General features: G+C 33.3%; 1 protein-coding gene across 7 annotated transcripts in view; it reads right to left on the reverse strand.

Moving 5' to 3' along the window:
• The window catches only part of LOC129968510 (semaphorin-1A-like), a 210,645-nt gene that overhangs the window by 40,133 nt on the left and 156,885 nt on the right, over positions 1–13,627 (reverse strand). For all 7 annotated transcript variants that reach the window (XM_056082471.1, XM_056082476.1, XM_056082473.1 and 4 more), the window contains exon 3: positions 24–120. In XM_056082471.1, the coding sequence (XP_055938446.1) occupies positions 24–120 (97 nt within the window). The remainder of the gene's footprint in view (positions 1–23; positions 121–13,627) is intronic.

The raw sequence follows: 13,627 nt of genomic DNA on the forward strand, positions 1-13,627 counted from the left end.
GAAAAAGAAACTGGGGTTCTTACCTAGCTCCCACGAGCAGGTGGTCGCCGTCTTTTTCCAGCAGTTTGAAGTGGTCGCTGTGCGTCTGGTTGCCTATGAAGCGTTGCACACGTTCGCCCGCTGAAATACAAAGAGAAAATTTTTTTTAAATTACCATTAAAATTCGTCAGAACGAGGGATGGGGTATATAAAATATTTATTCATTTCAGATTATTTCAGTTTTAACAGAGATGCAATTACAAAAAGTATGAATAGAAACGCAGTCGAAATATTTCAGAATCACAGAAACCCTAAAACGGTCCTAAAAATGATGTTAAAAATTTCAAAATTTCGAACTGGAAATTGTCTGGGTAAGTAATTTATCAAAAACACTTTTAGATCTAAATAATCGCAACCGTTCAATCCATTTTTGATTAATTAACAGGGATTATATTCATAGGTGCCAGATATCGAGTTGATGCAACACACTTATGATGGACAGCACACCGAAATGAATTAGAAAAGAAAAAAAAAAAAAAGTTTTAATCCATTAACTATGCAATAATTTATTTTAGCTAGAATGAAAATAATGTATAGAAATTTAAGCTCACTCCTGATTTTACATTTTATCTAATATATATTTCAAAAATTGATTAAACAATTTATTTATAGTAAGAAATCAACAGTTCCGCAAAAACATAAAACACAATTAGTTGTTAATAACATTAATGACCATATGAATCATTTTAAAAAAAAAATCATGCAAAATTGTTGCTGTTATTCCTTTCAACTCAAAGACGACGCGTTTTACAGACAACCAATATACAATTTTCGTTAAAATGACTTATTTATCTTATTGAACTTGAAAATCTTTTCTTTCAAAATCGAAGTGCATTGAAAGCGTATTAATTGTACTTGCTAGGGAGAAGCATTCAAATATTTCACTTTCAATATTTATAAAATACCCAATGCCTTAATTAGTACATATTAGCAAAGACTGTGATATCAGTATATCGAAAAAAGTTTAAGAAGTAAAAATAAATGAATATCAACTACATCTAACGAAAATCTCTTATAAATTTTTTATTCTCTGCTATCCTACTATTCGGACCGCGATGTAACCATGGCTCGAAAAAAGAAATCTATTATATATATATAAAGGGAATCATGAAAGAATAAAATAAGTAATTTTACAGACCACAGCTGTTTTTTCAACCCAGCAAAAATTGCATTTCATGAACCTTTTTTTTTTTTTTTAGCACAGTAAAATACAAACATTAATCACACTATCGAAGTAAATATTATTTTTAAAAATTATGAAGACATAAACTCTTTGTTAATATATTACGAATGTATTATTTTTCCTTTCAGCCTCACACGTGACTAAAAATTTATAACAAAAAGTTAGAATTTTGCTCATTTTTTTTCTTCAAGTTTTTAATTATTAAATATTTTAAGATATTTTCATCAATGTTGTTAAAAGATGAAAAAAAAAAAAAAAAAAAAAAAACCTTGTTAATTTTTTATGGAATTTGATATCAAACGTAACTTTCGCGTTTGAAAAAATGAAAATATTAAATCGTCAAATTTTTACTGATAACAGCCATAACAATAACGAGCTAATGTCCAAATAATCAATTCCAGGGCAAATATTTCAAACAAGACAATTTAAATTTAAGTTACAAAACTTCTAACGTTTTTCAATTCGAAAATGGCTTAGTTGAATTTATATAAATTAGCGCTTTTCCAATTACGCACGCAAGAGGACGTTAGACTAGCGATAAATTCAATATGCACCAAATCCATATACATGAGGAATGCTCGGTGGAATTGAATTTCTAACTGAAACCATTCGGCCTAGCAGCAGAGATTCTGTAACTGAACCACCGCTGAGTCACAACTGGAACTAGAAGTCTAAATGTTTCTTTCATTCAAGCAATTCGATTATAGATTACAGACCGACGCCAATTAACGGCATAACCGGGCGCATGCGTTTTTAATTTTTAAAATCCATTTAATTTTTCACCATATTTAATTAGGTTCAGTAAATGGTTAAAAAATTTACAAAGTTCGCCTTACATTTTTAGATAGATGGTCATTATGAATCAGAAACTTGTCTTGCCCCGTTCCGACGACCTGTGGACTGACAGATTTGGTCACAAATCTAGCAACTGATCCATTGTTGGACAACCGCTGTCTGTGGACGTCGGTCCGGAGTTTCCCGCAAATTGTTGATAAAATGAGCAAACATCAAAGAACCCCGGTAAACAACAAGAGTGAGGAAAGAGGGGAAAGTGTGTCAGACTCAAGGCGGGCACAGGTCGTCGGAACAGGGCTTTAAAAGGACAATTTAGAATTTTCAAGGTTTTACCTCAGTGCACTTCCTACCAATGACATTCAATGGAACCTTCTCTCTCCCCCCCCCTTTTTCTTCCTTCTAGTAAATGACAAGGTTTACATAATATTTTATTAACATAACCGTGCTATATTTAACAGCACTATTATCGCACTGCATTTCTTTTATTTTTACAATTAACTGATATCTGTCAAAATTTTTAATAATAAGCACAAATATAAAAATATAAGTTAAGCAAATTGCAAGTAAGAAGACAATAAATCTTTTATTCTTAGTTGAGTCGTAAAATTTGGCGTTTTCGAATTTTTCGCCTGGTAGTGTACGGGTAGAGGCACTTACAGACACAGTATCGCAACAATAAATTATTCAGCAAATTTTTTTTCGTTGCTGCCGAGTTTTAAAAAAATTGTACAATGCTTTGATTCTGGATTTTTCCGTACTAGTAATCCGAGAAATTTGAAACTTCATCTTTTTTCTCGTCCTTTTTAAATAATAAAAATAATAAAGCAGCAGTAAATGACATGGGAATAGATTTCTCTTTGTTTAAAGAAAATGAGGACATCTTGTAAGGGTATGTACAAAAAAAAGTCCAGAAGAGGGCGATTTTGTATAATCACCGACCCCACCCCTCTCCACTTCATTACAATAGATCCGATGTCTTTTCGGTTCAATGGCTCAGAAACAACGGGAGCGGCTCATTCCGGCAGGCCGGGGGAGGAGGCCGGGCGTCTCCATAGCAACTCCCCTCCTCGAGAGGCGCGAAAATGATCGGGGCGGTTCGCGCCATGTTGACACTCCGGTCTCGTCCCCGCAGAAAAGAAAATAAACGGAGATGAAAAATGGTGCGGTTGCTAGGAGATGCAGCCCCTGCTCCTGCCACCCGAGAGCGCTAATTTAATATCTTCGCCATTTCGCAGGGGCAAAAATTAAGGGCGTAGCGAAATTCCACGGTACTCAGGATTCGTCTAAGGAACTACGAGAAGAAATCGAATGCCTAGATGTTATTGCTGAGTAGTGCAGTTTTCCCGCTAGCCGAAGACGGCGGAGCAGCATGATGAAGCGAAACAACCTGCCTTCCGAGGAACGTGCGCGAAATTTCATTTTTAGGTAACTAATTATGCTTTAGCAGTTATCTGTCTAATTTAGCAACGTAACCCACTCTCAGCCAAGTAAAGAGAAATTTCGCTTATTGCGAGATTGACTACCAGAGATATGTTTTAAATGGTTATTTAAATTTGAATTAGCGTGGCGGAAAGATGGAGATAAAAAGTTTTGTTTCTATGTACATGGAAAGTATACGAAAGGTCTTAAAACACACACACAAGCACACACAAAGCATTTAGCAATTGACAGTCAGTATGTCAAATTTAAACATGCTGATGGCCTTTATGTCTAAAAAAGGCCTTAAAACACCAAAAAAGCATTTGGCAATTGACAGTCTATATACCCAATTTAATCATGGTGATGATGGCGTTATTGTATATGAAAGGCTTAAAACAAAAACACCAAAAAGAATTTAGAAATTGACAGTCAATATACGAAATTTAATCATGATGGTGATGGCGTTTATGTCCAAAATACCAAAAACCATTTAGCAATTGACAATCAATATACGAAATTTAATTATAATATGATGATAGCATTTATGTCTATGAAAGGCCTTAAAACAAAACACTAGAAAAGTATTTAGCAATTGACAATATACGATATTTAATCATCAATGCTGATATTAACAATGAAGTCTCGAAGCATTTCTTTCTGCCAATTATTGCAAATAAATCAAAGATGATATGCACAATTAACCAATGTTTAAGAAATCGCGTCATTTTTTAATGTGTTTATGGGAAATAAACCAAGACAATCTTTATATCTGCAATACCTATTGTGTTAAGAGTTTGTTTCGGGACCCAATCTTTAGTTAGAATGAAGTTCAAAGTTTTGCTTAATGATCATCTACCAATGACAAGTGTTAGTTTTTTTAACAATTCCTATCAATCACTTATTTAAGGCTTTAAGATATAAAAAAGTTCTCTTTAGATCCTCACTTCAAAATTTTCTGTGACTGCATTTTCATACATTCCCTTAAATAATGAAATGATTCCTAACCCTGTCCAAAAAACTGCCAAGTCCCCGTATACATAGACAAGGAAGGACATGGCAGTATCATTGAAAAAAAAGTAAGCAAAAAGATTTCCTATAGAATTATTTTATCACTCAAAAATAAATAAGAATAGCTGCAGAGAATGAGAAGTCTTAAATTTTTAATGGTGGAGCATTAACATGCTCATGACTGAATTAATGAAACAATGTCATCCAGATTTTTTTTAAAATTATTACAAATGATAGATAACAAGTGCAAGAAGTTAGGCACGATATTAACATCAAACGAATAAAAGAAAATTAAATGCAGCCATACAAATTGTTAACTGCTAAAAAACGAACTGTACGTACAGTCGGCAATAAATTAGTCGAAAAATAAAAAATCGGTAAAAAGAAGAAGAAAGATGAAGAAGATTCTGAGAAAACATTAAAATAAGTCTTATGATGTATGGAACCTTCTACTAGACAGCAATATCATTTCTTATTTGGAACATAAAAATGGCAAGTGCTTTAATTTTTTACACTTTTCTTTTGTTACAAAGTTAAAGACATGGATAAAGTAAAAAAGGGAGGAAAATACAGAATAATGATAAACTTTCGGAAAAACATTTTTTTAAAACTTTATTCGATACAAAGTATAGAAAAAGTATAGTAATGGTAAAAAAATTCGAACTCGAGATTTTGGCGAGTCTCCTCGTTTTAATCCTCCTTGAGTTCTAAAAACACATTTTTGGAAAATGTCCGTCTATCTGTCTGTGACAAAGATCTCAGAAATGCTTTGAAATTTATTATACGGTCTTCACACCAAATTTGCAACTTACTACTAAATTTAGGATAAAATTTTCATTGCTGAGGTTTTATTGCAAACACTTAGGATTGCAAAGGAAATTTCCACAGATTTAACATCTATAGTACAGACACCTGTCAAAGTTAGAGAAAAAACCAACAACGGGTTGACTGTCTTTCAAAACAAGTACATGCGATAATTCAAAAACACAATGGTTTAAAATACATCAAAATTGGTATGGTTTTTTTGTGATTACAAATGCAGTTTTTTGTCAAATCTTTGTTTCAATTGTTTGAGAAAAAATTGTCTAAAACACAAATTCGATTTTTTGGATAGTATTAACCGCACGCCAGGGATTCATCGGCAGATAACTTACCAAGGATGACACGATAGATTCATTAAAAATATTAAATTCTCCGAAAATTTGATATTTCATAACCATTGTACGCCAATGGCATGCAAGAAATTCTCTGGCAAGACAACCCTTTTCTTCTTCTTCTTTATATTATATATATTTCTCATTATATCGATCCAAATCCACATGTGCCCACTATGCCCAGAATTTAATAAGATCATGCTTGATACAATTTTATGTTCACTATTATTTATAATTTAAACATTTGTATATTTTAAACTACTCACCCTTTAAGTGACACTCATTGCAAACGATATTGGAATACAGAATATTTTCCTAAAATTTAATGCTATATGGAAAAATACCAAACTAATTTATTTTAATTAACACAATGAATAATACATACCAATATACCAAACACACCTAAACAAGTTAGAAAAATTTCTTCTAGTACTCAAGCTATTTTTGAGGGGCGGATAATGACAAGCATCCCCCAAGAAAATCTAATCCCACTTAACTATTCACTACTAACAGCTTATTTCAGAGCGGAAACTTCGACGCACTCATTGAAGATATTCGAACACCAGGGCCATTAGGTCGTCTTACGATTGCTTAGGATTAGGACCCGAGTCCAAAAGGGGGCAATTAAGGTAGAAATGAGATTCCTCTTGTCGGCAAACTGTCAATTTAAGTCAACAAGTCCTTAGGAGTTTCAGCTGCGGGAGCTTCTTATCAAAAGATCTTACTAATGATGAAGGTAACTTCTCAACACAGCGGCACGTGCACGTCTTACTTAAATTTTTCTTTTTTTTTTTCCGCGAGCCGATCCATTGTTCTTGGTGTTACAAAGCTGTTGATAGCGATGATTGTTAGATAAATGGTGTCCTGAATTAATCAGTTTACATAGCATGTGAGGCACGATTTTTAAACTTTTTGTTTCGCATTTAAATTATCAGACAAATTTATGTTACGAGAACTGAGGGGCAAGTTTTAAGTAAATGTGTAATAATAGGGGTTGCGGTTATATTGGAAATTCGGTAATACTGTTAAAAAAAAAATTCGTTACAAATCTAAAATTTTACAGAAATTATTGAAAATTTTTATTTTTAATTTTTCATCAATTTTTTATGTGTATTTTAAAAATAGAATGCTTTAAAATTAATGTTTTATTTATTAGACAAGAATATCTCATACCGGCATATCACGGACGATTAGAAAATACAGCTAAAGCTAGCAACAATATAATAATAAAAATAAGTGAAGCCGGCCTCAGAAATTTACTAAATTTCAGCTCATAAGCCCTATACACCAAAATAAACAAATTATTATTACATTTTATGAGTACTGGTGTTTTCGATTCGCACTATACAAACTGCTTTCTAGTTTCAGTCAAGGCATTTAGACTGCAGGAAAGCGATTGAGAGCTGGGATTAGTTGCAGGTATAAAAATAAATTTCCGAAGAAGTTGAATGGCAATTTAAAATACAAGTAACATTTACAGGCAAATAATAATCGAAAATATATCTGTGCTGTATATTATATATGTAAGCATTATTTTATGGGGAGCAGAATGCAGTTTTGAAGACAGTGAAAAGACTTTGACGTCGTTTTATTTCATTTTGGAGAAGCAGGCAGGCATATGTACAAGCGATGAGCACACAGAACGAAACACAAAAGAATGAGGAAAAAACTCTTGGACATTTTATCTCTGGTCTTATATAACCTATGATTTTGATAAGGAAAATATTTATTTACAGTGCTAATATATTATTAAGATTTCGATAGGGATTTTCGTTACACGCGCCAACAAGGTAGGGGAAATACAGGGAGTTTTTAAAAAGAATGTGCCTACTGAACATTTTTTACCCCTTCATGCGGAGCGTGAGAATGTGTCGGCGTTTTGTCGATTCAGCAATTTAACAAAGCTTATCTTGAATTAATTAAGTAGAGAAAGTGGAATTGGATCACGAAATAAGAGATATTTTTAGAATGAAGTTACTATGGGCTAAATTAAGATAAAACCTTGGAAATTAATTAAATTGAAATTAAAGTTTAAAATATCATTACATATTATATATATATATATACATTCGATGAGATTTTCTAATTTACACATGTAGTTTTTGTTTACAACTACACTTACATATTTTTTACTGCGATGAATCGTGAACAAAGAAGTTAAATTAGAAAAACGTGAATAATAATTCACAATAAAGTGAATTTCCAGAATTATTTTCACAAACATTATGCTGCAATTGAAACAAAAATTACAAGATTGGTTTTTTAATAAGAATGATCATTTATAAAGGAAAAAGAAATAATGAATTTACAAATAACCAGAGGGAGTGGTCTCACCCAAACTTTCTCGCATACTTTCTAACAAAGGTGTTATCCCAGAGAAAGGCTTGCATAGCATTGGCGTGCAATAGTTACGAAATACTAACATTTTACTGGATCTATCGTGTGATCCTTACCGAATGTTTTGGCGATTAATCGCTGCCATGCGGTTAATAGTATCCGAAAATCGAATTCGTGTTTCAAATGCGTTTTCCCCAACCGATGGACACAAAAATTTCAATTGCAGTCACCAAATCCCATACCAAATTTGATATATTTTAAGTCAATGTGTTTTAGAATTATCGCGTTTAAATGTTTCTGAAAATACAGATGGATAGTCGATCAACTCCGTTTAGATTTGGCTCAAAATTTGATAAGTGTCTAGATTATATGTTAATTTTGTGTATCGAATTTTATTCGTAAAGCTCTTTTTGTTTAGTTTATATTCGAACAGCCGGGGGCCGCGGTGACCTGATGGTAAGGTCTCGGCTTCGGAACCAGAGGGTTTCAGGTTCGAGACCCGATTCCACCGAAGAACCGTCGTGTAAGGGGGTCTGTTGCACGTTAAATCCGTCCTGACCAAACGTCCCCCAGCTGGTGTCGTGTGGAGAGGGGGGTGCCAGCTCAGGTGTCGTCCTCGTCATCTGACCGCGGTTCAAAATGACGAGGTCCGTCTCAAAATAGCCCAAGTGTTGCTTCAAACGGGACGTTAATATAACTCAACCAAACCAAACAAAATTCGAACAGCCGGACAAACAGATTTCCTTCGAGTGGATTTTGCTCACACGTTAGTAGAAATCTACAAATTTGGTGTAAAGACCATGCATCAAATTTGATTCGTCTAGTCTAAAACGTTTTTGAGTTATCTTTGACAAATAATGTCAAAAACAAAAACAATAGTGACATATATAACGCCAAAAAAAAATGTTTTTCGAATTAGGGGAAGTTAAAACATGGAGATTCATTAAAATCTGAAGTTTTTGACGATTACAATACTGTTTCTATTGTTGGTATACAAGAAAATAAAAAATGTAAATATCTTCAAATATATATAATAACACTAAGACTTTTATTATATTATATATAAAACTTCTTTTACAAATTATTCAAGGTGGTCAAATAAGCATTTGAAAACAAGCTGAATCTTCAATTGTGATTCAAAATGTTACGATTCGTTGCATGCGTGGAAACTGTTCAAAACAACGGCTCAACGATTCTAACTAGCAACAGCGATTCGTTAAATGACGGTCTTTTTCTTGTAATTTCGTAGAACAACACGGATAGGACACCAACTTTTATTTCATTAAAGTAGAAGGAAAAAAAAGGAGGCAGATTACAGACACTTTTCTCTAAATTCAGAAGAAAAGCATCACGAAGGGAAGGCATGAAAATGAAGGTCCGAGCAGTCACGCGACGGCCTCGGTTCATAATTCAAGTGTTCCTTTGACCCCCCCCCCCCGATGACCAAAAGAAGAAAATTCGGGCCCATCCATTATGCATGAAACGCTTCCAGGTCCCCGTTTTGTCCCGGCCAGCTTTTATTATTTATTTATTTCACTTCTAACGTCAGTTTTAATATTTATTCTCATAAATGATGAAAAATTGCGTGGAATCCTTCCTCTTCTACCCCCCCCCCCCTCCGTTCTTTCGTTCACGTTTGCAGCGTTTCAATATTTATTTAATATATAAGTGGTTTTGGGAAAAAGGGAAATACCGTGAATGTTCCTTAGGCATAAAAAGCCAGAGAGAAAATAAAGTTAAAAAAAAAAAAAAAAAAAAAGAAGAAGAAGAAAAGAGAATTGTTTTAAAATCTTTGGGATTACATGACGGAAAAGGGGTTTGAAATGTAAAGGAAAAAAGGAATGGTTTATTTGTTTGTTGAGGAAAATTTGAAATGTTGGGATAAGTTGGTAAATGCAGAAAATAGGTTTATTTGAAACAATGGAATCCACCATTACTCCAAAAGATAAGCGAAATATTAAATAATAAATTTTTTAAAAGAAATGTTAAGATTAATAAGTCGTATTTCGATTATCATGCCTATGAAAAATAATTGAGGGGTTTTTATGCATAAGATTTTTTTAACACGCTTAAATGACAGAATAAAGATTTTAGTTTTTGTTAATTAATGTCAAATTTGGAAGCTACATGAAATTTCTATATACGGTCAAATGATGCTCATTTCATTTTAATCAACCTCTCTACTCCTAAACTTTAACAATTCATTAACGAGAGAACATCTTAACAAGCCTAATTTAAAACGTGTATGTTTTTAGCGAAATAGGGACTCGAACTCGTGATTTCTCGTTCCCAAAGTTGAGCCTGTACTACCATATTTTATTTATGAAATTCTATAATATCGTAGAGTAAAATTTGCCAAAATGTGATGCGGATTATAAACTTTTATCAAACCATATGGTCATAACACAACAACAACAAAGCACAATACACAAACAAGCAACTCGTGTCAGGTCAGACTTCATTCACCAAATCACAAACTCTTTTTTAGCTATGAATGTTCAATTCACTTTTCTTATGAATTAATTTCGAAGCGGCTCGTTAGCTCTTGTGTAAATATTTAATAATAAATGCTTCCCCCCTCTCTTAACAAAAGTTTTTTCTTGTCACATGAAAACGTCTTTCTGCGAGAACGCATGCTCGTCGTCTAAAATTAAAGAGTGAGGAAGATGAAATATGTTATTATAGATTCGGTCTCTAAACAATGGATCGTAATACTTACAATTTTGTGAAGCCTAACGTAGAAGGCATGCAATTTTGTAACTCTAGGTAATAACAAATATTAGTTGTTTCTGCATTAACAACAACCTTAGGCCTTTCCCAAATGGCATTAAAAAGTATTAGTTAATGCCATTATAGAAATTAAAAAATCATTTGCAAATTCAAACCGTAATAAAAGAAATTTATAACCCCAGATCGGATTTCATTACCTTTCCTTTCCTTTCCTATACCTTTCCTTTACAAAAAATCGTTCAGTCTTAAGGCAAATTACAAATTTCTAAAATTAGTTCTTGGAATAATTTTCGTTAAAAAGAATTCCAAGAAAAATTTGGAAATAGCATGTAAAAATATTAATGTGCTGGAAAAAAAGCTATAAAAAACCAATTTGGTATATTAGTAAGATTTCATGTGAATAATAAAGTCAAAAATTACTAATTTAGCAATAAAAAATCGCGATTTTTCTGATTACACACAGACATGCTATTCTGCTATATCAACTGAAAACGACATTTGTCTCATGACATATAATCACGATGGCTAGAATTTACAGCTACAGTTTAAATGTAACATTCGAAATAGAAAGGAACAATAAAATTTAGCAGACGATTTCCATTATTATTCTTTTTTTCCCCCCCTTTCTCTCCTAACTGCACGTCGAATGATGTCATATCCTTACTCGTTAACTAGTCACATTCGAATTAAAGAGCAATAAAACGGGCAAAATTTTCCCCGTTATTTTCTACAATATAGAAATTTTTTTTGTTGCATAATTTAATATCACAATAAATGGGAACGATTTAATTATATAAACAAGCAGATTTTATCAAAGATTTAACACAATTCTGACATGAAACCAATACAAAATAGCATATTTAACGTGCATGCCTTATCGTCGATGGAATCGATCCTCCGTTTATCTAATTGCGAGAATTTTACAAGCAAGTCAGTTCTGCACCGCTTTCTGAAAATAATAAATATACTGAAGCTGATAAATTAAAAATAACCACCATAGGAAAATATAAAGAAAAGGAATATACCTTTCCTTTACACATATTTTGGAACTAAAATTACCAGCATTAAATTTAAGGATTTAAAATTATTTTAAGAATACATTTTTTTCATTAATATGCTGCAGATTTCAGTAATCCGGTCTGTCTTAATAGGCCAGCATTTTTAGCGAAAGTCAGAAGAGAATGTTAAAGCGATGAAACCGTGCCAATGGAATGCTTGTATTTCCAAAATATATAGTCAATGGGAATAACCGGTCACAATTGGTTTGGTGTGGACTGGAAGGCTAGATATTTAATCAGCCCTGGGTCTATTTTTATTGCTTTATTTGAACTGGGTAGTTACTGAAAGTGAGTGGGCGATAGATGTTTGGGATGCTTAAAGGGGGGGGGGATTTGTTTTATAAAAAAAACGACCGATGACCTAAGAAAACGCGAAGCGAGGGAATTGGAATAAAGCTTGCGTGGAATGCTCGCAAATAATCTGCTTTAGTGGAATATTTAAAATAATTCTAGAATGGCGCGGAGTTTCACCACCCCAATGGTATGGCATGGAATAATCGTGAATAAATAGATGGGAAAAAGAAGGCATTACAAGCGGGCGGACGTGAGACTGTCGTACGACATAAACACTCCGATGGTCACATTTTGAATAATATGTTGTTAAATACGGATAGTATATTATGCATAATAAATAAAACCTTTGCCTATCTAAATGTGCTTGTTTTAATAAACCTCCGATATTTTCATTAATCTGGCAACCCTTCAGCCTGAAATGTGGCCGATTATTGAGAGCTTATAGTACCTTCAAAATTTTATAGTATTTGTATTTTCTCAAGACACTTATTAGTTGCAGAAATTATAGTATTTGAAATTAATCGAATATAATCTCACATTTTAAAAATGTTTCACTCAGCAGACTTCCAAATTTCAACAATTTTAAAACCACTTTCTTGCGACAATCTTCCCCGATGACCTGGCTCGGGATAAACAGAACATTCCCAAGCGTAACTGGCAGCAGCCTTATCACAACAAAGGGTTAACAGAGACAGTTTATGTAGGCGGCGTAACCTTGGGCGAGCACCCAATAAACAATGCCGCCATCAGCAGTCACTGGGTACGAGAAAGAAGAGGACAACCGGTTGCACACCTGACAGTGAAACGAGAGGTCGAAAGGGTAGCAGAAAACAAAAAGAAGAAATGAACAGTGTGTCCTCGCAGCTACCTGCAGAGGTCGATCACCTAGCTGTCAAGTCAGACACGTGTGATTCATCTAAATCAATTTTGATCCAAAGGTCACAGCGTCTTGGATTTAATTTTGGGTACAATCAACCTTGATACTCGCTGTAGTTTCCTTTCGTTAATATCCACCCTCCTTTTATTCATTATTAAAGATTTGATGTTGATAGTTTCCTTATGTTGAGAAGGCAATTCAGTATTCCAAATTACAAGGCAAGATTATAACGACATAAGTTGGTTTTTATCGGCATTTTATTCTCAATTTTAAATGAATGGAGCTGAATGTATGAAATCCGACGTTGGGAAATTCAACACCATGTGGTTCCGTCTGTTTTATATCACTTATCAGAAACAAAAGTCATCCAAGAAGCTATTCCGATTTGGAAGATACTATAAAATTTTCTTCCAATTGATATAAACAGCAAAATTGCTTTTTTGTTTATCATTCATTAACGTATCTTGATTTTTTCATATTGCTTCTATAAATTGGAGGAAGTGAAAAAATAAATTACGCATATTTAGTGTTGATATTTTGATTTTTTTTTACAAAAATCGCTAATAGATAACGTTATTAACAAATCCCTGGCTCCAAGGATAATATATGTATCACTTTTGAAAGGTATACTGACAACGATATGAAGTCTACTCGCCTACTATCATAGGACAAACAGCTTGTTCACTGACATTATTTGAATTACTTTTCCATATACGGAAGGTTCCGACCCCTC

Source organism: Argiope bruennichi, chromosome 5 (assembly GCF_947563725.1).
Source record: "Argiope bruennichi chromosome 5, qqArgBrue1.1, whole genome shotgun sequence".
NCBI classification, from domain to species: Eukaryota; Metazoa; Arthropoda; class Arachnida; order Araneae; family Araneidae; genus Argiope; species Argiope bruennichi.